At 40.7% G+C, this 27,335-nt stretch overlaps 2 protein-coding genes across 2 annotated transcripts in view; both read left to right on the forward strand.

The window, feature by feature from the left end:
- The first annotated feature begins 2,555 nt into the window (after positions 1 to 2,555).
- LOC102262062 (cytochrome P450 2C23-like) lies at positions 2,556 to 20,036 on the forward strand. Its single transcript, XM_014532725.1, has 9 exons — positions 2,556 to 2,793; positions 4,701 to 4,863; positions 7,194 to 7,343; positions 7,948 to 8,108; positions 8,589 to 8,765; positions 12,242 to 12,383; positions 13,342 to 13,529; positions 17,983 to 18,124; positions 19,400 to 20,036. Exons 1-9 carry the CDS (start codon positions 2,614 to 2,616, stop codon positions 19,579 to 19,581), a joined length of 1,485 nt encoding a protein of 494 aa, XP_014388211.1. The 5' UTR covers positions 2,556 to 2,613; the 3' UTR covers positions 19,582 to 20,036.
- Positions 20,037 to 27,293: 7,257 nt separating this feature from the next.
- Positions 27,294 to 27,335, forward strand: part of CPN1 (carboxypeptidase N, polypeptide 1) — a 21,969-nt gene continuing 21,927 nt past the window's right edge. The window contains exon 1 of the mRNA XM_005885363.2: positions 27,294 to 27,335. The gene's annotated coding sequence lies outside the window, so the exon portion shown is untranslated.

A 27,335-nucleotide genomic window follows, 5' to 3' on the forward strand; every position in this document is an offset into this window, starting at 1 on the left:
CGGGGTCCCAGGGGATCAACAGGGTGGAGCAAGCAGTTATGGCTGCTCTTAGTCCTGCCCTCAGAGGCCCTGCTTCTCAGTGTCCTGGCAATTGCTGCAAGCACCTCCGAGAGAAAGCTGCCCTTGAGTTCCGACCGATGCCAGACAGTCCCATTTGTCCTGTATGAGTCTGGGTCCCCTGAGACTCGCCTGGAACTGGAGCTCAGAGCTTGAGACTCCCTCCTGATTGAAAAAGACAACCATGTCCTCAGCCGCCAGCCCTCTCCGCATGTGCCTCTGTACCTCTGTATTTTACTTCCGCACCGCACCTCCTCTGAGTCTCGGTATGCTTTTCTCTTTCCTTCTAGTTGTAGAATTTCCACTCAGCCAGCCTTCCTGTGGTTCTGGATGATGTCCGTTCTGTCTTTTAGTTGTATTTTTGAAGTGGTTGTGTGAGGCAGCAATCTCCGGTGTTTACCTATGCAACCATCTTGGTTTTTTTTTGTTTTTTTTTTTTGCTTACATTGTTTTAAATCTGTCCTTTCCCAACATGTTTCCAACATCTCACCATACTTCTTCACCTACTTTCAACATCCAAAGCAACATTAAAGTCCTAACTGTTCAAACATTTCCAGGTCAATAATTTACCTCACTGTGAAATGTCTGCAAATGAATACCTGGAAACAACTTAGCAAAAGTATCAGCGGACAGGTTCCACAGAAGGTGCTGGAAGGAATACAGAAACATATCAGAGGCCCTTAAACTAATGACCTCTGCCTGAGTTCTCCCTGTGCAAACCCATCAGGGGCTGTGCTCCATACCAGCTCACAAGCCCCAGAGCTAATGGATCCATGAATGCAGGCTAATGAGCAATTCTGTAGTCTGTTGTGAGAAATACAGAGAGATGGCCCTGAAATAAGTGGAAAACAATTAAGTTAAAAAAAACATTTAATGAATTTTTGTGCTTCATACATATTTAATGTTTGTAATAATAAGTAATAGAAAACCACAGTAGACTTAGATTTTAGGAAAAGATTTATTACAGTAAAAATTCCCCATAAAATAATGTATAAACATTATTGTTAATAGTAAGACTTACCTCAAAGAATAAATAAAAGGATTAATTATCTTAAATGTAAATACAAATGAGATAACATTTTTCAAAAATCACCTTAGTGAATGTTTTCTTTTTCTTTATTGTGATAAAATATACATAAAATTTACAATTTTAACAGTTTTAAGATGTACATTTCAGTGGTATTAAGAGCATTCACAATTTTTAAAATATATTTTTATTGATTTCAGAGAGGAAGGAAGAAGGAGAGAGAGATAGAAACATCAATGATGAGAGAGAATAATTGATTGGCTGCCTCCTGCATGCCACACTGGGGATCAAGCCCGAAACCCAGGCATGTGCCCTTGACCAGAATCAAACCCGGGACCCTTCAGTCCACAGGCTGATGCTCTATCCACTGAGCCAAACCTGCTAGGGCCATTCACAATTTTTGATGAGAGCATCATTGATCAGCTGCCTCCTGCGTGCCTCCTGGGGATTGAGCCCACAACCCAGGTATGTGAACTCTGGTTCATAGGTCGATGCTCAATCATTGAGACACACTGGCCGGGCTCCAGAATGTTTTAATCATTCCAAACAAACTCTGTACCCATTAAACACTGACACTCCATTTCTTCCTCCCCTAGGCCCTAGCAACTTCTAGTCCACTTTCCATGTCCATGAATTTAGTGTCTCTAAGTACCTCATATAAGTGTAATCATACAATACTTGTACTTTGTGTCTGGCTTATTTCACTTGGTATCATGTCTTCAAGGTTCATTCATGCTGTAGCAAATTTTAGAACTTCATCCCTTTTTATTTTAAAAAAAATATATTTTATTGATTTCATAGAGGAAGGGAGAAGGAGAGATAGAAACATCAATGATGAGAGAGAATCATTATTTTGCTGTCTCCTGCACATCCCCTACTACTAGGGATTGAGCCCACAACCCAGGCATGTGCCCTTGACTGGAATCGAACCTGGGACTCTTCAGTCCACAGGCCGATGCTCTATCCACTGAGCCAAACCGGCTATGGGTCTTCATCCCTTTTTAAAAGTGACTAATATTTTATTGTATGTATATATACTATCTTCTTTTTATCCATCTGTTGATGGACATAGTAGACTCTTAACTGATGAGAAACATGATTAAAAAAATTATGTTTGAGGAGGATGACTCTGACAGCTCTGTTTTTCCAAATCAGATCTCAGGATATATGATCTGTTTTTTTCAAATTTATCAATTTAATTATTTGAACAGTTTCAGAAAGTTATAAAAATAAATGCAACTTTATAGTTAATTAATCAGTAGTGCTGTAAGAAGAAAAGTATATGCCATGGAGATGCTTAGAAAATCCAAAGTGGCAGATTTTGTTAATGAGAGGGAGGGGTCATGAGTCTTGATCTCAAGCTTCGGCAAAGTAAATAAAGCCAAAATCAATTTCCAGGGGTTTGTATGTTTGTTTGTTTGCTTGGTGTTTTTTTTTTTTCCAAAGCCAAGAACTGCCAAGTCACACCCCTGCACAAGACTTTGCTTCCTAACAAGCACTCGGACAGTTCCTCACATCGAGTAGCTGAGATGGAGCTGCTGGGAGTCACGACTCCTGTTTTTATTATTTTTGTCATTTGCCTGGTTTTCCTTTGGGTGTGGAAAGAAGGTTGCAAATGGGGACGGCTACCACCGGGCCCAACTCCCCTGCCCATCATTGGGAATCTGATGCAGCTAAACCTGAAGGACATCCCTGCATCTCTCAGCAAGGTAAGGGGGTTTCATTCTGGGGCTGGCCATCTTCACCTTCCGGCTCTGCACCTGAGACCACTGCAGGCTGGCTCTCCTCCCTCAATCTTCCTTTTTAAAAAAAAAAAAATATTTTATTGATGTTATACAGAGAGGAAGGGAGAGGGGTAAAGAGCTAGAAACATCAGTGAGAGAGAAACAACGATCAGCTGCCTCCTGCACTCCCCACCGGGGATGTGCCTGCAACCTTCAGTCTGCAGGCCGACGCTCCATCCACTGAGCCAAACCGGGTAGGGCTTTGATTTTTCTTAGTCTGACTCACCACCGAGGCACTTTGGGATGTCTACTTCGTATTACAAGACATATTCTCTTTCTTTCTGGACTGGACACTTGCAAGCAGGGAGTGAGGTATGTTGACCAGAAATATAGGTTGGATTTCAGTGCATAAGAACATTCTGCAATCAGAAATTACTTTAATATAAAGGCTTCCAATCCCTTCAGCATATAACACCAAAAGGCAAGCCCAGCAAATGTAAAAATGTGTCAAATGACCTATATGATTATTGTTGTTGCATCTGTTTTACACTAAATGATCTAGAGGAGGTGTCGTGTTCCTCACTCCCCTCCCCAACATCTCGCTCTGATACAGCCCAGCTCTGCTACCCTGACTGACATTCATTCCTTGGCAAATATGAGAAAAGATATTATCACCAGCAGTTTATCGTGCAAGAATATATTCTCCAGAACAGCCTAAATGTCTATCAATGGATAAATAAAGGAAATGTGGGATATCTGTCATCTATCATCTATCACCTGTTCTGTCTCACACACATGGAATATTATTTAGCTTTAAAACAGCAGTTCTCAACCTGTGGGTAGCGACACCTTTGGCGGTCAAATGACCCTTTCACAGGGGTCGCCTAAAACCATCCTGCATATCAGATATTTACATTACGATTCACAACAGTAGCAACATTACAGTTATGAAGTAGCAACGAAATAATTTTATGGTTGGGTCACAACATGAGGAACTATATTTAAAGGGCCAGAAGGTTGAGAACCACTGCCTTAAAAGAAGGAAATCCTGCTATTTACAACATGGATGAACCTAGAAGACATAATCCTAAGTAATATATCAAACACAGAAAGACAAATAAGGCGTGAGCTCACTTACATGTGGGATCTAAAATACTCAAACTTATAGAAGTAGAGAGCAGAATGGTGTTTAAAAACTATACCCCAATTGTTGGCTGTTTTTTTTTGTTGTTGTTGTTTAAAGTATTACAAATAGTAGTACATATGTATCCTTTTCCCCCCATTGACCTCTCCCTGGCCATCCCCATCCCCCAGCACCTGTGCAACCCTCCCCTGCCTTCCTGCTGAAGTTTGATACTCTCTTTTTCTTCTTGGAACAATACTATCGTAAATATATAGGTTTCTTCCTTTTTCATATCTGCTTAGCGAGCTCCCCGCAAGCTCATGTCCTGGCTGCTTCCTTCTCATCTTTAGTTGAACCTTAAATCTTACCTCCTCATAGATTCCTAACCTCTCTGTTTTGTTAAGTTTTCCCATTATCATCCAACGTAGTACACTCTATTACTTTCATAGAATTATGCTCAATTTGTATTGCAAATATCATTTGACCATTTGCTGCCTGTCACTTTCACTAGACTCTAAATTCAATGGGGGCTCCTGGGCTGTACACAGTGTCTGACACAGTACAGGTGCTTAGTAAATATTTGCTTAATGGTTGCATATTATAAATGAAGGAAAGGGTGAATCCATGACTATACCCTGGGTTAAATTTCTAAAATGAAATGGATGGGGCAAAGTCTAAGTTATATATAAATTATTACTTAATTTCTACCCAAGTCTCCAGTGGAGAGATTTTGCAATATGTTTACACACCTGCTTGAATCTTTTTCCAGTTAGCCAAAGAGTACGGCCCTGTTTACACGTTGTATGTTGGATCCACGCCCACTGTGGTCTTGCATGGATATGAGGCGGTGAAGGAAGCTCTGATCGATCAGGGTGATGAATTCCTTGGCAGAGGACCTATTCCAATTATTTCAGATTTCCAAAAAGGACATGGTATGTTTCAAATCAAAATGTGGGTTCATTTTCTTTAGCAAAAAAATGACTAACAGTACGTGTCTGATCTGCACCAAGCAACTGATTAGATGCTACAATACTGTAATGTAATTTTGAGTTAGTGCAGACTCCATAGGTTAAGGGTGTTTTCCCCAACAACACTGAGCTCACTTCGGATGCTAGCCATAAGTTCAGGGGTTCCCAGGTCATCCATACTTCTTTTTTTAAAAAATATATTTTATTGATTTTTTACAGAGAGGAAGGGAGAGGGATAGAGAGTTAGAAACATCGATGAGAGAAAAAAGAGATAGAGGAAGACATAAACAGATGGAAGAACATACCGTGTTCATCGATTGGTAGAATCAACATAATTAAAATGTCCATACTACCCAAAGCTTGAGTTAGTGCAGACTCCATAGGTTAAGGGCGTTTTCCCCAACAACACTGAGCTCACTTCGGATGCTAGCCATAAGTTCAGAGGTTCCCAGGTCATCCATACTTCTGACCAACTGGTGAAAAATTCAGGGGTTCCCATGACCTCCTTCAGTTTAATAATTGGTAAAATAATTCACAGAACTCGGGAAGGTGCTAACTTGTAATTACAGTTTTATCATATGAAGGATGCAAATGAAGAGACACAGAGGGCAAGGTTTGAGAGGGTCCCAAATGCAGAGCTTCTGTTTGTGTGTCCTCTCCCTAGAAATCAGAATGTTACCCATTGATGTGTTCACCAGCCAGGAAGCTCACCTGAGCTTTGGTGTCCAGAGCTATTACATGGCCTGATGGACTGAGTCACTGATTACATGAGTGAACTCAATCTCTAGTTCCTTCCACTCCCTGAAAGTTGAGAGATCAGTTGATATCCTTTGGTTCAAAACCCCAACCTTCTAAATCCATAGTTGGTCTTTCTGGCATAGCCAGCTCCATCTTTGTTTTTATTTTTATTGTGTAATACTAGATATATGTAAAGAAATAGGTGTACTATATACCTCAAAAACCACTTAAAATTATAAAATTGCAAGTCCCAGAGAAATGTAAACTTAATTCCATTAAAGAACAAAATTCAACTGAGGAAAGTTGAAGCTCTAATTGGTTTTATGAAGCTGTTCATGTATTGGACAACATCCCATATATATGAGGAGGACCTCTGAGAGGTTGTACAAAATGGAAGGTTTTAATAGATGGGTGTGGGAGGGGAGTTAATAGCAAAAGGAAAGAAACAATTATTTTTAGGCCTGGTCGTCTACTTTTTTGGAGACAGGGAATGGCAGTTGTTTTATCATGCAGATTACCTTGCTGGAATAGATCAGGAAATTCTGTGCTGATTGGTTAAAAATTCCTCTCCTGGGAGAGGCTGAAACTGCAATCAGGTTTTTAAGTTTTGGTTTGGTGATTGGCTTGGCAAAAGTGACTCCATTTCGGCCTGTATTTCTTTTATTAACAATTCCCTCCTTTTGACCAAACGTCAGTCCAAGAGATACAGTCAAATTGCCAGTCATTAGTGCCACTCTCCACTCCTGCTCTGTAGTTATGGAAGCTTTTATTGATCCTCTGTGTGACAGTCACAGGTCATGATGTTTTTGTTTAACCCGTGTGATACTCACTCATAGGTCACATCTTCGGATTCGTAATCCTTAAATAGGTGTTGGTGTGTGTTTTGATGTTCCAGTTGTAGATCATTTGCTTAGATCATTAGCAGCTGCCAACGGGCATTGACTTTTGAGAGGAGACAACATGCTGATGAAACTGATGGTGCATCAGGAGAAATAGGAAATTCAGCCTAAGGAACAGGTGTTGTACAGAGGAAGAAATTAGAACGTATCAGTATGGAACATACGGGGTTCCTTTGCTCCTTTCTTTCGTCTTATTCGGATGAGGCTAACATTCACTGTAGTGAATTCACAGAAGAATAAGATCCTAAATCCCATATTGCTTTGCTTTGCTTATCCTCTCAGAGAAAATCACAGCGAGAACGACAGCACAAGTTGGGGGCGTATGAAGTATAAAAACAGACACCCAGGAAAGGGGTTTGTGAGGACACGTGCCACTTTGGACCATTTTTAACAAAACCAGACAGAGGGCTCTTCCCACATTTGGGGATGTTTTCCCCTGGCCAAGGAGTCCCCTGCCCCATCCCATCGTCTCTGCCCCCTGCTGGCCAGAGCATGGGTTTTCTTTTCTTTATGACAAATATTTCACCCAAACCCCGAATAGGTTGTGCTTTTCAATTGCCATTTGCTGAATCCCTGGCAAGGGGCCCTGGAAAGAGATCAGCTTTAAGGAGAATCCCAGTCTGTGACACCACCTTTCCCGCTCCTTGCTTTCCCTAGGAATCCTTTTCAGTAATGGAGAGACGTGGAAGCAAATGCGACGCTTCTCCCTCATGACCCTGAGGAACTTCGGGATGGGGAAGAGGAGCATCGAGGAGAGGGTCCAGGAGGAAGCCCAGTACCTGGTGGAGGAGCTCAGAAAAACAGAGGGTGAATTCCACTGATCAACCCTTTGGGGGCGAGGGGACTTCCTGCACACACCGCCCCCAGGCAAAGCTCCTCCTTTGGGAATCACTCTGTGGCCCAGAACCTGCTCTATTAACAGGGAGCTGGCTAGGGAAAAGGGGTGGGGAGAAAGTGATACAGAGCTTTCAGGCAGGACTCTCACCTCCTTTAGTTTGGACTCATTTCCCAACTTCAGCACTTACTGGACATGTAAATTTGGACAAGTTTCTTAACTTTTCTAAGATGCACTTTCCACATCTGAAAAACAGAGCTAAAAAAGTCAAACCTCCAAATGAGAGTTAAATAATGTAGTTTACAAGACAATTATACAGTATCCAGTGTGTAAATGCTCTATAATATCATTTGTTGCTCTTATGACTATGAAAGTACTGTATTCCTATAATAACATAATCGATATTATTTGTAGCATAGTGTAATACTGTCTAGTGTCAGCATTATTAGAAGGTGTTTACATCCTAATTTGGGGAAGTTTAGAGGAAATACATCCTACGTATAAGTCTGAGCAGGGAGAAGGTGCTGTTCTTGATGAAAATCCTAAATGTTAAGAGTTGTTCGTTTCTCATGTCAGCTCAGCCCTTTGACCCTACTTTCATCCTTTCACTTGCTCCCTGCAATGTGATCTGCTCCACCCTCTTCAACGAGCGTTTCCAGTACGACGATGAGAAGTTACTTTACCTGATGAGTTTGTTAAATGAAAATTCTAGGAAAATAAGCTCTCCATGGAACCAGGTAAGGCCGAGGCTGCATCTGTACTGTGGTTGATCTCATTGGTCCAGGCTGGTGAAGGGCTATGAGCTCACCTCTTCCAGGAACAAGGGTTGATGTCAGCATTCACTGTCACCTTCCCTCCACGTATGTCAAGTGAATGAGTGCAATTATCCCAGCACCATTGGAGGGTTGCCCTCTATGGCTTTATTCACACAAAAGAGGACGGATAAAACATTCTCAGTTGCCTGGGTTTCTTTTCAGGGCCTTGTGCCATTCTCTCCTGTATGACTCAGGGGTTGGCCAAAGCTGGGACGAGCAAGGAGATGGGCAGGGGCCGCTCTCCTGTATGTCGTGATTGTCCTCCCTTCTCTTCTGCTTGGAAGTTGGAGGAAGGGATTGTGTCTGGCCAGACCACAGAGAGGGTTAGGCAGCCCATTCAGGAGCTCTGGTCCCTCTTCACAAACTGAATTTCCAGTGTCTCTCCCCTCCCCCCACTTTCAGATGTACAATCTGTGGCCAAAACTCATAAAGCATCTCCCTGGAGAGCACAGATCATTTTCCAAAAGGCTCACAAATGTTAAAAATTTCATTCTGGAAAAAGTGAAGGAGCATCAGGAGTCCCTGGATCAGAATAACCCTCGAGACTACATCGATTGTTTCCTCAGCAAGATGGAGCAGGTACTGTATACACCGTCTCTCTCCAGCACCGCATCTTACCCTCCCATGGGAGTGCATGAGAGCACAGTCACACCATGGAGGGAATTCTTGATTGTTATGGCAATGGGGCACACTATTATCAGTAATTATAGAACTTCCTCTCCACGTCTATTTTCCTGTAAGATAACTATCAATAGAAGTGTTTTTGAAGTGTTTCTGCTTTCCTATAAGTTTTGTTTCACTCTGTTTTACATTAAGTTAATATTAAATCTCTATAATATCCTATCTAATAATAGACAAACATGGTAATTAACCATACCTCCGCTACGCTTCCCATTGGCTAGTCAGAGTGATATGCAAATTAACTGCCAACCAAGATGGCGGCCGGCAGCCATGCAGCTGAAGCGAACATGAGGCTTGGTTGCCCCGGCGATGGAGGAAGCCAAGGTTCCCCGCCTGCCTCGGCTCAGCTCTGAGCTCCGGATGCAACAATGTTGCAATTATAGAAGCTAAACAAATCCAGAAACCTGCTTTCAGCCAGCGGGGCCTCAGAGCTTAGAGCGGCCAGTGATGGCAACAGAGTTTCAATTATAGAAGCTAAACAAACCCAGATACCTGCTTTCTGCTGGCAATGGCCTCAGAGTTGGAGCCGGCTCTCAGCTCCAGTGACAGCTATAGAAGGTAAATAAATCCCAGAATAAAAAAAAAAAGGAAAAAAAAAAGAGGTTGGGAGCTTCAGTCCCCCACCAGCCTAAAAACAGCCCTCAGCTCCTCATCCAGGCTGGCCAGGCACCCCAGTGGGGACCCCCACCCTGAAGAGGGTGCAGGCAGCCTGAAAACAGCCATCAGCCCCTCATCCAGGCTGGCCAGGCACCCCAGTGGGGACCCCATCCTGAAGGGGGTCTGACCAGCTGCAAACAGCCATCAGCCCGTCATCCAGGTTGGCCAGGCACCCAAGCGGGACCCCCACCCTGATCCGGATCACCCTTCAGGGCAAACCAGCCGGGCCCCACCCGTGCACCAGGCCTCTATCCTATATAGTAAAAGGGTAATATGCAAACTGACCCTAACAGCAGAAAGACTGGGAATGACTGGTCACTATGACACACACTGACCACCAGGGGGCAGACGCTCAATGCAGGAGCTGCCCTCTGGTGGTCAGTGCACTCTCACAGGGGGCAGCTCTGCTCAGCCACAAGCCAGGCTGATGGCTGCCAGTACAGCGGTGGTGGTGGGAGCCTCTCCCGCCTCCTCAGCAGCGCTAAGGATGTCTGACTGCAGCTTAGGTCTGCTCCCCACTGGCAAATGGACATCCCCCGAGGGCTGCCGGGCTGCCAGAGGGATGTCTGATTGCCATCTTGGGTCCAATCTCCTGGGGAGCAGGCCTAAGCCAGCAAGTGGTCACCCCCGAGGGGTCCCAGACTATGAGAGGGCACAGGCCGGGCTGAGGGACCCCCCTACCCCCGAGTGCACAAATTTTTGTGCACCGGGCCTCTAGTTATTGCATAATAGATTTGGCTTATGCTAAGAATTAAATAAAACAGTGGAGTTCAACCTAGTTACTGAAGTTATAGTTAGAACATAAATAAAATATATGTTAACATTTCCATTTTCTCCCTAACGCTCTTCATCAGCAAAGACTTTTAAAAACTAACTGAACTGTCCTGGCTGGTATTGCTCAGTTGGTTGAACATTGTCCCATGCACTGAAGGGTTGTTGGTTGGATTCCTGGTCAGGGCGCATGCCCAGGTTTCAGGCTCAATGTTTTGCTCTCACGTTGATGTTTCCCTCTCTTTCCCCCTTCCTCTCTCTTTAAAAATCATTAAAAATGTTTGAAACAACAATAACAACAAAAATGAACTGAACTTTCTCTTGTGAGGGAGTTTTAGATACTCAATATTCTTGATTCCAGGTAAAGACAGCAAGGACTATAGGTAGGAAACGACAATGTCCCTAAAAATTTGAATTTCCACATGCAGAAATAATTGCATTCTGAAATGAATAGAAGGGACATAGTATAAAGAAACTGAGTGAAGAAAAACTTGATTCAGAGTTTTAAAAATAAAGCAAATTTAAAAACAAGTACTCTAGTACTTTCCTCAAATTTAAAAACCAATGGCATTAGGGGTGAAGGGGGTGCAGGAAGAGATTGGACAATAATCGTGCACCTATTGATGAGGACAGTGGGTGGGGAGTGAGGGCGGAGGGTGGGGTGGGAACTGGGTGGAGGGGAGTTATGGTGGGAAAAAAGAGGAACCAATGTAATAATCTGAACAATAAAGATTTAATTTAAAAAAAATAAAAATTAAAAAAAATAAAAATAAAAACCAATGATATTAAAAGCCCACCAAAAATAATCAGCAATGAAAATAATCTAAATATATAGGAATATAGAAATTTTATTAACTAGTGTAATAGCATTAAACATTCAAATGTTTAGTGCCTGTTTTTATGCCAGGTGTGCGGGATACATCTGCAAAGACTTAATCCCTATTATTTTTACTAGAATCATTTTAAAATAGGAAACTCGCTCACTATTTTTAAGTCCTGGATCAATTTATTATCTAAACACTTTGTAGACCCCATGTAAAAAATTATGAGTTCCCTAACCGGTTTGGCTCAGTGGATAGAGCATCGGCCTGTGGACTGAAGGGTCCCAGGTTCGATTCTGGTCAAGGGCATGTACCTTGGTTGCGGGCACATCCCCAGTAGGGAGTGTGCAGGAGGCAGCTGAATTGATGTTTCTCTCTCATTGATGTTTCTAAGTCTCTATCCCTCTTCCTCTCTGTAAAAAATCAATAAAATATATATTTAAAAATTATGAGTGAAAATGTCCTACAAGTACAGTCTTCATATTAGAAATGCCATTATAATGATGAATGTCACGTGGGAGAAGGTGGGGCCGAGAGCATCTAAGTCAGTGTAAGTGAAGGAAACAGACCAGTTATAAATCAGTGCTTTCTCTACATTGTGTTTGCATAGAGTTTATCATCTGGTCTTTTTCATTAAATATAATAAAAGCAGATACCGTTCACTGAGTATTTGTATATATGAGGCATAGTTCCAAGAGCTTCCACCCATTAATTAACTCTTTTCATCTTTATAATAAGCCTATGGAGCATGTTCTATTTTTTTTATCTCCGTTTCACAGATTATGAAGCTGAGTAGAGATTAAAGTAACTTGCCAAAGGTCCATTCATTAACTCTTTTCATCTTTATAATAAGCCTATGTAGCATGTTCTATTTTTTTTATCTCCGTTTCACAGATATGAAGCTGAGTAGAGATTAAAGTAACTTGCCAAAGGCTCACATCTGTTCATTGATTAACCTGGGATTGAACCTTGAAGTTTTGATCCACAACTGGCTTTTTTTTTCTATCCACTACACAACAGTGCACAAAATGAAGCCAATTACTAGTAAAGGTGTGTGATTATGGAGCTCTGATAAGCCATTGCCTTCTTTTTAACTCCTATAGCCATTAACTCTCCCACCTACAGGAGAAACACAACCCCATGTCTGAATTTGACTTGGAGAACTTGGCAATCTGTGGATCCAACTTGTTTGTGGCAGGAACAGAGACCACCAGTTCCACCCTGAGATACGGGCTCCTGCTCCTCATGAAACATCCAGAGGTGGAAGGTACAGCAAGCATTTTAGTGATCAGGGCACGAGGCAAGGGTGGGAAGACACTGCTGACAGTGACTGCTTCGCTTTCTCTGGGCTGCCTTTCAGAGCACCATGCAAATGGCCATGTATGTGGTTTGCTTGTGTAGATTAGAACTCTATCTAATAATGCTGATAAGGAAGAAGCACCTTTGAGAACTGAAAGGCTGTTGTTTAAACTGGAAGCAGAGGAACTTCTGAATCCTGAGTCTTATATATGAGGTTCAATGCCAAAGAGTAAGCCCTATTTAGATGAGGGACCCATGAGTCACAATGCTGGGTGCTCATCCTAGGCCTGTCAATTCCTGGCTGTGTGACCTCAGACAAGTCATTTAATCTTTCAGGCCTCTGTTTTCCCAACTTGAAAATGGACCAGATTTCCCAAAGGGGTTTTTTAGCTGTGATATAACAACATTCAAAAATGAAATGTTGGTAGGTTGATTTTCTCAAGCGCATTCTCAGAGCACAGGCCTTATAAAGCCAGTGTTTATGCTGCTCAACAAAATGGTATTTACCATCCCCACAAAACTAGAAGGAGAGTGGATGAAGGTGACAAAGAAGCAGCTCCCACTAGAATGAGGATCAAACATGTCCCCCTACAGCTGCTTTGCCAGGAATCATGGGCTCCGCCATAATCCCTGCTACAAAGGTCCTTGCCTCCCCCGTACATGAGAACAAACCAATGAAGCCAGGAAGCTGAGAAGATAGTTAATCCAGCCTTTATGTTTCCTTCAGCAAGTCTCTGGCATTTACAGCAAAATAGAAAAGAGAAATTCCATCAGGAGCAGAGCAATGGGCTGTTTAACAACAGGTCTTTGACATTGGGAACCTTTTCTAGGCCATGTTCTGCTGCACATGGCAAGCATTTCAGGTAATTTCCAGGTACCCAGGGAACACATCCCTTAAGTGGCATTCATGATTCATGTCTCTGCAGCCAAAGTTCATGAAGAAATTGACAGTGTGATTGGACACAACCAGAGGCCCTCCTTGAAGGACAAGATGAAGATGCCTTACACAGAGGCTGTGCTGAATGAGATACAAAGATACATCACCCTCCTTCCGTCTAATTTACCACATGCTGTGACCAAGGACACGAAATTCAGACAATATGTCATCCCCAAGGTTAGATGTGTCTGGGAAAACGGACTGGGATAGGAGGGGTGGTACGGTCCCTCAGTGGGCCCATGAGAGGCTCTCAGTTCTATTGCAGGAAGAGAGCAGTCAGAGTCAGATGGCCGTGGTTGGAAATCTGTCACTGCACGCAGTGCACCCTCAGGTCACTCTGCAGCTCTGCGGCCGGGTCTCTGCCTTCCTAGAATGGGGGAGGCTGACCTGGGGCTTCAAGGCCGCCTCCTGCTCTCATATAGGATGTATTTTGGGAGCAGTGATTTCCATTAACGAGAATCTTACGGGAACTGAAATCTGATTTTTCAGGTTAGATTTTAAAAAGGGGGGAAGTGGAAAATGTGTCTGTAGCGCTAAGGCAGCGGTTCTCAACCTGTGGGTCACGACCCCTTTGGCGGTCGAACGACCCTTTCACAGGGGTCGCCTAAGACCATCCTGCATATCAGATATTTACATTACGATTCATAACAGTTGCAACGTTACAGTTATGAAGTAGCAAGGAAAATAATTTTATGGTTGGGTCACAATATAAGGAACTGTATTTATAGGGCCAGAAGGTTGAGAACCACTGCTCTAAGGTAATTAAGCCAATGTCGATCTTCTTTAGCCCAAATGTTCTCCTCCCAGAACTTTATGTATCGGCCATTTGAGATGTTGCTGCTCCTGACAGTTAACATTTGTAGGACACTTAGCATTTACCAAAACTTACATGCTCACTAGGGATATAGTCAGTCTCCTGTAGTGATTAGGGGCTTCGGTTTTACATTTAAATAGTTCCAGAGCATAGAAGAGGAAGAAAAGGTGCCAATCTGATCAAAATATTGCAAAACAGAATAAAAATACTACAAAACAGCCGCCGATCTTACTTAAAACTATCAATGCAAACGTGTATTAGTACATTAAGTCTAGCATCACATTACAAACCCCACATCACCAACAAATTGAGATCCTTAAGAACACAGGAATGGTCTAACACCAGGAAATCTAGTTTAATAAAATTCACCATATAAATAAAATTTAGGAGAAAAATCATATGATAATCTCATTTGTACAGAAAATACTTTTGATAATATTCAATGGCCATTTTAATTAAAAAATTATTTTCAAATTATAATTGACATTTAATATTATATTAGTTTGAGTCATTAGTTTCAAGACCTACCTGGTACCATACACAGTTATTACAATTTTATTGACTATATTTCCTGTGCTGTATTTTACATCCCTATGACTATTTAAAGTTTTTTTTAAAATATATTTTATTGATTTTTCACAGAGAGGAAGGGAGAGGGATAGAGAGTCAGAAACATCGATGAGAGAGAAACATCGATCAGCTGCCTCCTGCACACTCCCCACTGGGTATGTGCCCGCAACCAAGGTACGTGCCCTTGACCGGAATCGAACCTGGGACCCCTGAGTCCGTAGGCTGACGCTCTATCCACTGAGCCAAGCCGGTTAGGGCCCTATGACTATTTATAACTGCCTATTTGTGCTTCATTTTTATTTTTTAACCCTTAATAAAGTAGGAATAGATGAACATCTCTTTAGCCAGAAAAAAAACATATTTCCCAATTATGCTTATTGATGAAAGATTAAAAGCATTCCTAAGTAGGAATAAAGCAAGGCTATCTACCAGTACTAATATTATGCAAATAGAATTAGGAAAAAATAGTGAGATAAGACATTCCAAACAAAGATGCAACTTTGTAAATGATATAATTATACCTGGAATTAAAAGCCAAAGCACAATTGCAAAATTAACCAAAGCACAATTGCAAAAACAGAATTATTCAGTGGTTAGGTACAAATTTATTATTTAAAAAAATCAATTGCCACCTATATAAAATAAAAATGATTTTAAAAATATAATGAAGATAAGTTTTCATTAGTAAAAACAAGGATAAAATATTTAGGAATAAACTGAACAAAAAAATTCAAGATCTATAAAACGAAAACTGAAATGTTAATGAGAGATATAAATTGTTTGAATAAATTACAAGATTTATTCTGCATTTGGGTAGAAAAGTAGCAGTTATCCCCAAATCAAAAAATCTATACATTTATGAGATCTCAATGAAAATATCAACCAGATTTTCTTGGAACTAAGCTAGCAGATCCTAAATTTGATATGGAAAATAAAAAAAATACATAATCAGGGATAGGTTCTAACAAATGTTAGAATGTAATACAAAGTCACAGTTATTAAAGCAGTGTAATATACCTTCTTGAAAAGACAGATCAAAGGAATAAAATCTAGAAATAAACTTAATTATACATGAAAACTTCGTACTTGATGAAGGTGTCTTCCCCTTAGAGCAGCGGTTCTCAACCTGTGGGTCGCGACCCCTTTGGGGGTCGAACGACCCTTTCACAGGGGTCGCCTAAGACCTTCGGAAAACACATATATAATTACATATTGTTTTTGTGATTAATCACTATGCTTTAATTATGTTCAATTTGTAACAATGAAATTGGGGGTCACCACAACATGAGGAACTGTATGAAAGGGTCGTGGCATTAGGAAGGTTGGGAACCACTGCCTTAGAGGGACAATATGGAATATTCAACAGAGGTTAGAAAACTCTTGGGGGAGTTGGAAAATAATAACAACAGATCCCTGCCTCATATCTTACATGAAACTTTATTCTTTGTGGCTCAAATATACACACATAGAATGTTAAACTGTAGAAGTACTAGGAATAAAAGCGATGACTTTTTTTGAGAATTTCAGAGTTCCAAAAGACTTCTAACATTGACTCCCAACACCAAAAAAGAGAGGAGGAAGAGGGCCCTGTGTTTAAAAATCGATAAATTTGGCTATATGCAAATAAGAAAAATCTGCCTGGAAAAATAAAGTCAAAAGATAAATGACAAACTGAGAGGAGATTTTGCATGGTTCATAAGAGGAAAGGACTAATTACTGAAAAATAAAATGAACTCCTACAGTCAGTTTGAACAAACCCAAAACCAACAGATGCAGAACAAGAAAAACAAAATTAAAATTTGAGTAGAAATAATTACAAATGGTTTTTAAATGTGTAAAAATATACTCACACAATGAAATATAATGAAAATAATAATTCTAAAGAAAATTTTTTTTTTACTTATAATATGTTGGCAGGGTGTAAAAAAGCATATAGTTTTGCTAGTGTTATAAACTGGTGTAACCTCTATGGAAGACAATGTGTTAATATCTATTAAAATTCAAAACACACATACAACTTGAAGAGTAGCTCCACTACTAGGAATTTATCCTTTGTGTACTTTCTATAAAATAAGAATATTTATTGCAGCAATATTTGTGATACTTGAAGATTGGGAAACCCCCAAATGTTCATTTACAAAGGACTTTAAAACTTCCTTTATTTCTATAAAGTCGAATACTAAGCAAGCTGCAGCACACTATAGGATACTACTATCTGTGTGAAAATAGTGGAGGATATATGTATATAAGTGTCCTTTCTTTAAATCCATAAGATATCTCCCAAAGGATAGATCATAAAATGCTAACAGTAATTACACCAAGAAAACCAGGGGACTTGAGTATAAGAAGAGAGACTTATTTTTACTTTATACCCTTTTGTACACACCTGAATTCAGAAAGGAACAAATTGTAGAAAAGTCTTTGTACATATTTTGGGGTATTTTATTCCATGTGCATGTATTGCCCCTCCAATAATTCTAAAATTACGTTTAAGGACATAGAAAATAAAGTGAAAATGGAAAAAAGGCAGCTTTCACTTAAACAGGTGCTTTATGATCAGATAGAACTTGGGCAAATTCTAAGTATGCCACTTGCTAAAAGTGTAACCTTAAGTAAGTTATTTTTCCTCTCTGAATCTCAATGTCCTCACTTATACAATGAGAACAAGAAGAGAGCCTGCTGGATACAGTTGCAGTGAGAATTAAATACACTTTATAAACAGCTAAGCACAGTGGTGCTTTTAATATTGTTTTGTCACTTAAGCCTCACAGAAATCTGTAAATTAGGAGGAAAGCCTGTGTTTTTGTTACCTCACCCCATTTTTCAAATGAGGGAAGTGGAATCTGATTCAGTAGATTCAACTTTGCGTATCTCACTTTCTTCCATTCACACCTGAATTCAGAAAGGAACAAATTGTAGAAAAGTAGACTCTTCCGATTTGAGGCAGCAATTCCAGTAAATGTCATGTCTAGACAATGTGGGTGGCAAACCCCCACTTATCAACAATAACTGGTTACCTCACATTGATCATGACATCACTCTTCCCAAAGAGAATTATCTTATTACTCAATAAGTATTGTAAGATAATAGCATGTATAAAATAGCCATAACTCAAGACAATCACTCACCAGGCAAGCTTAAGAGTGCCCAGTCCTATTCAATCCACTAATTAGGAGTGTTAGCCTTGTTAATGAATCAAAGATAGGCACGATCAAGTACAACTCCTCTCTCTTTTCTTGGTTCCAGGGCACCACAGTATTGCCATTATTGTCTTCAGTCTTGCTGGACTGCAAGGAGTTCCCCAATCCAGAGACGTTTGACCCAGGCCACTTTTTGGATAAAAATGGCAGCCTCAGGAAAACAGATTACTTCATACCCTTTTCCCTTGGTAAATACAAGTAAATCCATCCACACCATACACCTGCACATTTCGGACAACTTTTTAGCTTCACTGAGATTTTGGCATAACTAAGTAATCCCTGGATGATAGCGAAGTTGATCATGTGAGACTGTTACAGTTTCTGATGTAACTGTATGGAGCCACTTTAGTCTGTGCACCAGTAGGATTAGGGAAGTCACCCAGGGACTGTTTTGTTGTTGGGTAACTGAGTATAATGCCAGTTTTTTAAAGAAACCAAAGTCAAGCCAATTCAAATGCCACCTGTTACCAGATGACAAAGGGACCTGCTTTTGCAGACTCTTATCTGTTGATTTCCCCTTTGTAATAGTGACTTTTCCAAAGCAAATGTGCAAGTTTTTTTCTTCTTTTAAAATTACTAATGATTATTAACTTTCTGATTCTTAGAGCCGGAGGCCATCAAAGAGAGTTGGCGACTTCGTATTTTTTCTTCCCCTCTGAAACCTGAGCCCACATACCCTTGCCTCTTTTCAAGAGCTGGTTGGCTCCCAGTTACTATTTCCCATAAGGTTATAAAGACAACTTAGGATTGGTCAGCACACATTCTTTTTCCTTATCTTATTCAATCATTTGCTAAGTATTTAAAAAATAACAGTTAAGATGTTTTGTTTCTAATTACAGTGATAATATGTGTTCAACGTAAAAGATGGAAAATGCAGAAAAGCAAAAAAAGGGAAGGAAATAAAAATTATTTGCCATTTCGCTCTACAGAGATAACCACTGTTGTCTAAGCATACATAATAGATGTATATTTAAAAATAAAATTTGGTTCATTCTGTACAATCTTTGATAATTTATTTTCACTAGTTTGTTGTGATAAAAGACAGACTGTGGTGTTAAATAATCTTCCACATCAACATATTTAGGTTTCATTATGTGAAATGCAGAAGAATTTATTCCATTAGTTCGTTATAGATGGATATACAGTTTTCGTCTGACTCATCAATATCATAAATAACAATGCAAGTGACATCCGAATAGAGGCATCTCTCTTTCCTATGGCTAAGTACCCAGAAGGAGAACAACCCAATTAAAGAGCGAACATTTCTTGAGAGAGTTTTGATATATACTGACAAATAATTGGCTTCTGGCAGTTGATAAAATTCCCTTTTCTGATCAGTGTTTTCCATAGCTCTTAGGGGGCGTATTGAATTGGTTGTCTTGGTTGGCATATTGTATTTGAATATGAGCTATTTATTGTATTTGAATTTGGAGCGAACTAATGGGAATGTTTCCTCCTTCCAGGGAAACGGGCCTGTGTTGGCGAGGGCCTGGCCCGCGTGGAGCTGTTCCTCTTCCTCACCACCATTCTGCAAAACTTTTCCCTCAAGCCCCTGGTGGAGCCCAGGGAACTAGAGACCAAACCCCTTGTTACTGGGCTTCTCACCGTTCCCCCGCCTTTCAAGCTGCGCCTTCTTCCTAGATGAAAGAACTTTCCTCTTTTAACAATTTGATTCAAAGTAATTGCTTTTCCTCTTACTCCCCAGTAGTCTTTCTCTTCACTTTAAATACTGTGTAGGACAGAAACACTACTCACTAAAAACTTGACGGACATTTGTTTAAATCTGCAAATCCCTTGACAAAAAGGAGCTGGGTCCTGGAAACTCCAAGGGCACAAACACTGTATTCATACCCTGTACAGTTCTTTATAAACCACGCTTCAGCAGAGCCAAGACCAGGCCCACACAAGGCTTTTGTCGGGGATAATTAGCAATATAGTAGAGCCTTCACTCTTTCTGTGGCTTTGCACATATGCCGATTTTCTGCTGTTTTTCAAAACAGGGATGTTACTATAATAGCCTATGTGTGTGATTTCTATTTCCAATTGAAAGCATGGATAGGATTTGTACCACATTCACAAAATAAATCCTTACTTCCACAATAGATTTTCTTTGTATGTTTGACTTTATTTCAAGTCTCAAACATTTCTTTCCATGAGTTATGGCTCTCTACAGTTAGGATAAGATTAAATACATGAAATTAAACAATAACCTATCACAAATCTCTCCCTGCCCCACCCTCATCTATTTGCAACTATTGATGTGCATGGGGCTCAAAGAGGCTTCTTTTGTTTTTTTAGAAATATTTGTATTGATTTCAGAGAGGAAGGGAGAGGGAGAGATAGAAACATCAATGACGAGAGAGAATCATTGATTGGCTGCCTCCTGCACGCCCCCTACTGGGAATCGAGCCTGCAGCCCAGACCGGTGCCCTGACTAGCAATCAAACTGTGATCTCTTGGTTCATAGGTCGACACTTAACCACTGAGCAACACTGGCCAGGCTCAAAGAGCCTTCTTGCATAAGATGTCAAACTATGCATAGCCACGTCCTATTCAGAAAGAGGAGAGAGGTGGATTTTGGGGTTGAAGAGCAAGAGAAGCTGCAAGGGAAGACTGAGCATTCCCAAGAGAACAGTGACTCAGATAATAGCTGCAACTACCCCAGCAGTGGCCCAGCTGTGAGCAGCAGCTGCCACAAAAGGATGGTTCAAAAACTAGCAGGCAAAACAAAAACAAACAAACAAAAAAAACTAGCAGGCAGCCCTACCTCCAGGGACCCTGGGGGGAAAGGAGCTTTAAAGGTAGAGCTGAGCTTCAGGGTAAATACCCCAAAGAACTGAAAGCAGGGACTTGACCTGACATTTGACACCAGTGTTCCTACAAGCATAATTTACAAGAGCCAAAAGGTAGAAACAACCCAAATATCCATTGACAGATGAATGGGTAAGCAAAATGTGACTATACATATATGTACAATGGAATATTATTCAGCCTCAACAGGGAAGGATAAATATTCTATAAATGGTGAAAGAAGCAAGATAGAAAAGACCACATGTCGTATGATTCCTTTATATGAAATATTCAGAATAGGGAAATCCACAGAGACAGAAAGTGGATTAGTGATTGCTTAGGGCTAGAAAGTGACTACAAGTGAGCACAGGATTTTCTTGGGGGTGATGAAAGTATTCTAAAATTAGGCTGTCGTGATGATTGCACAACTCTGCATATTCTAAAAACTACGGAACTGTATCCTTAAACAGGTGAATTTTATAGGATGTAAATCATATCTCAATAAAGTTGTCTTTTCAAAAAGTACATATGCACAAGCACAAAATCATTAATAATTAACACAATTGTCCTGATAAGTAGAAGCATAATGACTACGTACTATATGGCTAATGGGCATCTTTGAAACCCTGCCTCAGGGCACACAGCAGTCAAAATTCAGGTTCAAGCATCCCAGCTCAAGGCCATCTGGAACATCAGTATGGAAGTGGGACAGGCCAGTGAGGGAAAGGGAAGATCCCAGCACCAGGCATGACCATAACTAGAGGGAATCGGCCTACCTATGGGGAGTGAACAATTCAATCTAGAGCTTCCTAGGGGAGTGGGAAACTCAGGCTAGATTGAGGCTGATGTTGAAATGGAATAGAAAGACGGGTGAGATGAATTGAAAGTTATACATAGGTCCTATCTGGTAAATAGTAAGTATTTCTACAAATTTGCAATCACAGCAAGACAGGTTTAGAACAGAATATCTTTGATTTTAGTGATGTCAAATATTAAGTCTCAAAGACCTTACTTAACATAATCCAGTACAAAAGGTTATAATATATAACTTTTGGTCAGTTCTAGCTCTGAATTTTTGGTGAACTTGCATTCAGCTTCATATTTATGGTCATTTGGGATGAAAACCCTCCATAAATTTCCAGTTCTCAGGGCTCTTGTAGACCAAGTCCAAGAAGCTTGCTCAGGCTCCTCTTTCCTGTGTATCTTCTCTGTTAGTTTCTAACACATAAGAATATGTTTGATCTTCAATGATGACCCAGTTGCTTCAGGATGAACATAGAACAGAATAAAGCTAATAGGTTTGAAAGCTGATCATGTCTGACATCTTCTAGCTGTGTGACCTTAGGCAGGTCCAGACTTTCTCTGATCTTCATCTAAACAAATTGAAATTAGCAACACCTACCTTTTAGGTTAGGGAGTTGAGAATGCATGTATTTTCCCTGGCAATTAGCAGGGGCTCATAAATGATGGCTTTTGTGTTATCAAGTCATTGAAAATTCTACCATAGTCAGTGCAAATTCAAATTTTAACTTTTAAGCCATTCATGCTTTTTTCCAGTCTGTTTCAGGGTTTAATGTGAAAATTCCAGGCTTGGTCACTATTCAATCAATTAATATTTGTCATATTTATCTGATATAATATTGACATGTTAAATTCTTTTATACTTATTATAATATTGAATTTTTCTGAATCTAAGATGCCATCTGTTTTAAAATGTTTTCCAGTTTCAGAGACAATAAAATGTGAAATAAACAGCACCTTAGAATCAATGAAATATAGTTGCTACCTAGTATGTTTGGACTTATAATCCATCACTGGTCTGCTTAACAGGGCTGTTCAAAGTCTAAATTATGTTAGTCCTTTCTTTTCAAAGACCAGATTACTTTGTGCCAGACTCTTCCAGTTAACCTCTGCCAGATACCCTGATACCCAATATGATGTCATTTCAGAACACACATTGCATTCGTTTTTCAGACTCAGAAAGAACCTCTTTACTTCCAGCAAGGAAGATGACACAGGTACAGACTATTTACAAATTAGGCAACACCGGTACACAGAATGGATTCAGAGTCCATGCCATCCATGCTTCCCATTGGCTAGAGGGCAGTCTGAACCAACATGTCACCGAACCAACGATGGCCCTGTTGGAAGTAGGGTTAGTGGGGACATGTGGAGGAGCCAGGGTTGCTGAAATCCCATTTAATCATTTCCTGTCCTGTTCTAAAGTCAACAAAATGTCAATGCAGAGGATAGTTCATTATTTGTTACAACTTTTCAACTGTATTTAATACATGTTATATATCAAGTGTAGGAGGAACTGGGAGTCCAGAAAGAAATACGACATTGTCTCTGGTCTTAAGAACCTTATATTTTAACCAAGGAAGATCACACACACACACACACACACACACACACACACACACACCAAAAGTAGAGGAAACCCCAGAAGCATTTCCCTTCTTGGAAACCCCTGAAGGGCTGCATTTAGTAAAAGCATATTCAAGAATATTTATTCCGGTTGAAGATAGTGGGAATGGAATATTGTGAATTGACTTCCAACTTTTGAAACCAACTGAAAGCAAAATAAAAGATCAAAAAAGAAAAAAGGAACTTCCCCCTCCAATAAATAAGGGAGAAGTTATAAACACAAGACTATGCAGAATGCCTGCCAAATGAAGAGAATTTTGAACTTAATCCGTGAGAACACAGAGCCAACACATCTCTGCACAGACTGTGGGAAAGAGATCAATTTAACTAAAATTAAGTGTCAGATTACAGAGCGTGGATTGAAAAATTGCCACTTAAAAATGAAATCTGGCCGAACCGGTTTGGCTCAGTGGATAGAGCGTCGGCCTGCGGACTGAAGGGTCCCGGGTTCGATTCCGGTCAAGGGCATGTACCTGGGTTGCGGGCACATCCCCAGTAGAAGATGCGCAGGAGGCAGCTGATCGATGTTTCTCTCTCATCGATGTTTCTAACACAGTGGGGGTGTGCAGGAGGCAGCTGGTCGATGTTTCTCTCTCATTAATGTTTCTAACTATCTCTCTCCCTTCCTCTCTGTAAAAAATCAATAAAATATATATATATTTTTAAATGAAATCTGTGGTTGAAAACATCGGAGCATACCAATCGCCACCCCTTAATGGATTCTGTGCTGCTTTATTAGGGCCATTACTTGGGTTCCCAAGAAGGTAAGCCCTTCTGGGTTTCCTCTACTTTCTGAACCCGCTCACCCTCTCCTGCTGGATTTCCAATGCCCTCCAGGAACAGGCTGCTCCTCTGGCCCAGACAAACTCCCCCGGGGCCCCACCCCCTCATTGTCTTCACTAAGCCTGCCTCGCTTTTCAGTAACAGTTTGGATACACTGTCCGGTGCGATGTATATAGTACTCATATTTATTATTTTCTTACTGCCTTGACTAGGATGCTTTCCCCTTCTGTCTATTCCTCAGGGACCTCAAATGCCATCTGTTTGAATCTGAAAGCAGCATCTCTTCCCCCAGCAGCTCTTCTTGGGAAATGGCACCACCTGTTGCCCAAGTCAAGAACCTGGGGGCCGTTCTAAATTCTTCCTGGTCACTCATGTCCCAGATGCACTCGACCTCTAAGCCTCTAAGCCTCTAAGCCTCTAAGCCTCTAAGCCCGCTCCGTTTCCACTCTTGCGGATCCTCATGACTAACTGCACCCTGTTTTTCGCCTCCACGGCCAGAACCTCAGTCCCGCTCTGGTTCATCCTTACCTGGATCTGACTTCCTGCCTGGCTTCACCCCCTCCCTCTGCACAGGTCACACTGTAGCCAGCGTGGTCTTCCTTCCACGCCAGCCACAGCCAGTCACATCGTGTCCACTTGCCCCTTGCTTCCTCTGTTCAGATTCTTTATCGGTTCTCCATTCTCCTTAGTTAAGTCCAAACTTCTCTCCCTCGCCAAGGCCCTCAGGACCTATGTTTATGATCTTTCCAACGTCAGGTCGCCCCTCTTCCCCAACACCCCTCCTTTCTCCTCACCACACCAAACAACTTGCTATCTTTCCAAAGTCTCTGTAAATGTTTTTGCCATTTGAAAACAAGTATGGTAAAAAATACACCAACAGAGGACAGGTTTTGAACATATATATCCTCTCCCTCCATTTGGCTAACTCCTATTTGTGTTTCCAAACTAAGTTCAGGCATCATTTTCTCTAAACCTTTGCTATCACTTACCCCTGGTCTGATTTCAGTGTCACTCCCTTGTGTTTCAAAAAAACTCTGTGTATACCTCTCTACAAACATGGCATTATGCTATAATTGTGTTGTTGTTGTTGTTTGTGTGTGTGTGTGTGTGTGTGTGTGTGTTTTAACTTCCTTGATTAAAATATAAGGTCCTTCAGGCCAGAGAAAATATCTTATTTCTTTCTGTACTCCCAGTCCCTCCTATACTTGATATATAACATGTATTAAATACATGTTGAAAAGCTGTAACCAATAATGAACTATCTTTGTTCTCTTGGATAAGGTACTCAGGAGTGAAATTGTTGGGTTGTACAGTAAATTTATAGTTAACTTTTAGGGGGCTGTACTTAATCATTTAAAGCTTTTTTTTTTGAGATATAATTTGTATACCATAAAACTCACCTGCTCTAAATATACAATTCAATGAATCTTTATATATTAACAGAGTTGTACAATCACCGCAATCTAATTTAAAAACACATTTCCCATCCTGAGAAGAAACGTTGTGCTCATTTATAGTTGCTCTACATTTCTACTCCCAGCCCCAGGCAACCTCTAATTTACTTTCTGTCTCTATATTCTAAGCATTTCATATAAATTGGGTCATATAATATGTGGTCTTTTGTGTGTGACTTCTTTCACTGAGCATATTTTTAAGATTCATTCATATAACACAATATATCAGTACTTCACTCCTTTTCATGTCAGTGATATTCCATTGTATGGATAGGCCATACTGTGTTTACCCATTCACCAATCAATGATTATTTGGGTTGTTTCCACTTTTTTTCTAGTGTGAATAATACTGCTATGAACATGCATGAGCGAGTTTTTGTGTAGACATATGTTTCACTTCTTTTAGGTAGATACCTAGAAGTGAAATTGCTGAGTTATATAGTAAATACATATTCAATCTTTTAAGAAACTGCAAAACTGTTTTCCAAAGTAGCAGCACCATTTACATTCCCATTGGCAATATACAGGGTAGTCAAATGTAGGTTTGTGGTCGTAATACATTCAAATAATAAAATAATTAACAAATAAAAATACAAGAATGAACTCTGTTTTGTGTACTCACGACTGTCTGTGGATTCTAGTGTCCTGTTCTCGCCAACACTTGTTACTGTGCCTTTTTTTGGTTTAGCCGTTCTAGTGGACACGAAGTGGTTTTAACTTGCATTTTCTTCATGACCAGTGATGTTGAACATCTTCAAATGTGCTTATTAGCCATTCATATCTCTACTTTAATCAAATGTCTCTTCAAATCTCCTAGTCGTTTTTAACTTGGGTCGTTTGTTTTAATATTGTGTTGTAAGAGCTCTTGACGTATTCTGAATATATTACCAGATATATGACTTAAGTCTGTTTACTTCCACCCTGTGGCTTATCTGTTCATTTTTTCAGTGGTGTCTGTTAAAAGATTTTGGGGGAGAAAAGGGACAAGGCAGAGCTGTGCTTCAGAAAGATGGCCTGGCGGTTCCTGTTCTCACCAACACTTGTTACTGTGCCTTTTTTTGGTTTAGCCATTCTAGTGGACACGAAGTGGTTTTAACTTGCATTTTCTTAATGACCAGTGATGTTAAACATCTTCACGTGTACTTATTAGCCATTCATATCTCTACTTTAATAAAATGTCTCTTCAAATCTTCTAGTCGTTTTTAACTTGGATCGTTTGTTTTAATATTGTGTTGTAAGAGTTCTTCACGTATTCTGAATATATTACCAGATATATGACTTAAGACTGTTTACTTCCACCCTGTGGCTTATCTGTTCATTTTTTCAGTGGTGTCTGTTAAAAGATTTTGGGGGAGAAAAGGGACAAGGCAGAGCTGTGCTTCAGAAAGATGGCCTGGCGGCAGTGTGTGCGATGGACGGAAAGGGACAGAGAGCTCTACTTTATGACTCTGCTTTAAACTATAACACAGGTGGCAGCTGAGCGGCAACCTATGAACCAGGGGGTCACGGTTGGATTCCCCGTCAGGGCACATGCCCAGACTGCAGGCTCAACCTCCCCTGAGGGGCGTGCAGGAGGCAGCTCCTCAGTGATTTCTCTCTCATCATCGATGTTTCTCTCTCTCTCCCCCCTCCCCCCTCCTCTCTGAAATCCATTTAAAAAACACATTAAATTATAACGTAGGGAATAAGCATCGTCCAAGTTTTTCAAAATTCTCTGGGAATCAAAGGGTTATAAGCAGCTAGTTATTGAAGCCGGTTTCCAGTGCAGTTAATCAGTAAACCAGAATCAGTGAAACCACCGAACCCGGGGACGTGCAAAACCCTCCAAAGGGTTTTCCTGCCTTCGGAGGGGCCGAGGAATGGGGCAGGAGAGGTGATCACCCCGGGGCCACAGACATAACTTCCAGCTGTGGGCGCACAGCGCTGCGCGCCTCCCCAGGTGCCG

Source organism: Myotis brandtii, unplaced genomic scaffold (genome assembly GCF_000412655.1).
Source record: "Myotis brandtii unplaced genomic scaffold, ASM41265v1 scaffold902, whole genome shotgun sequence".
Classification (NCBI taxonomy): domain Eukaryota; kingdom Metazoa; phylum Chordata; class Mammalia; order Chiroptera; family Vespertilionidae; genus Myotis; species Myotis brandtii.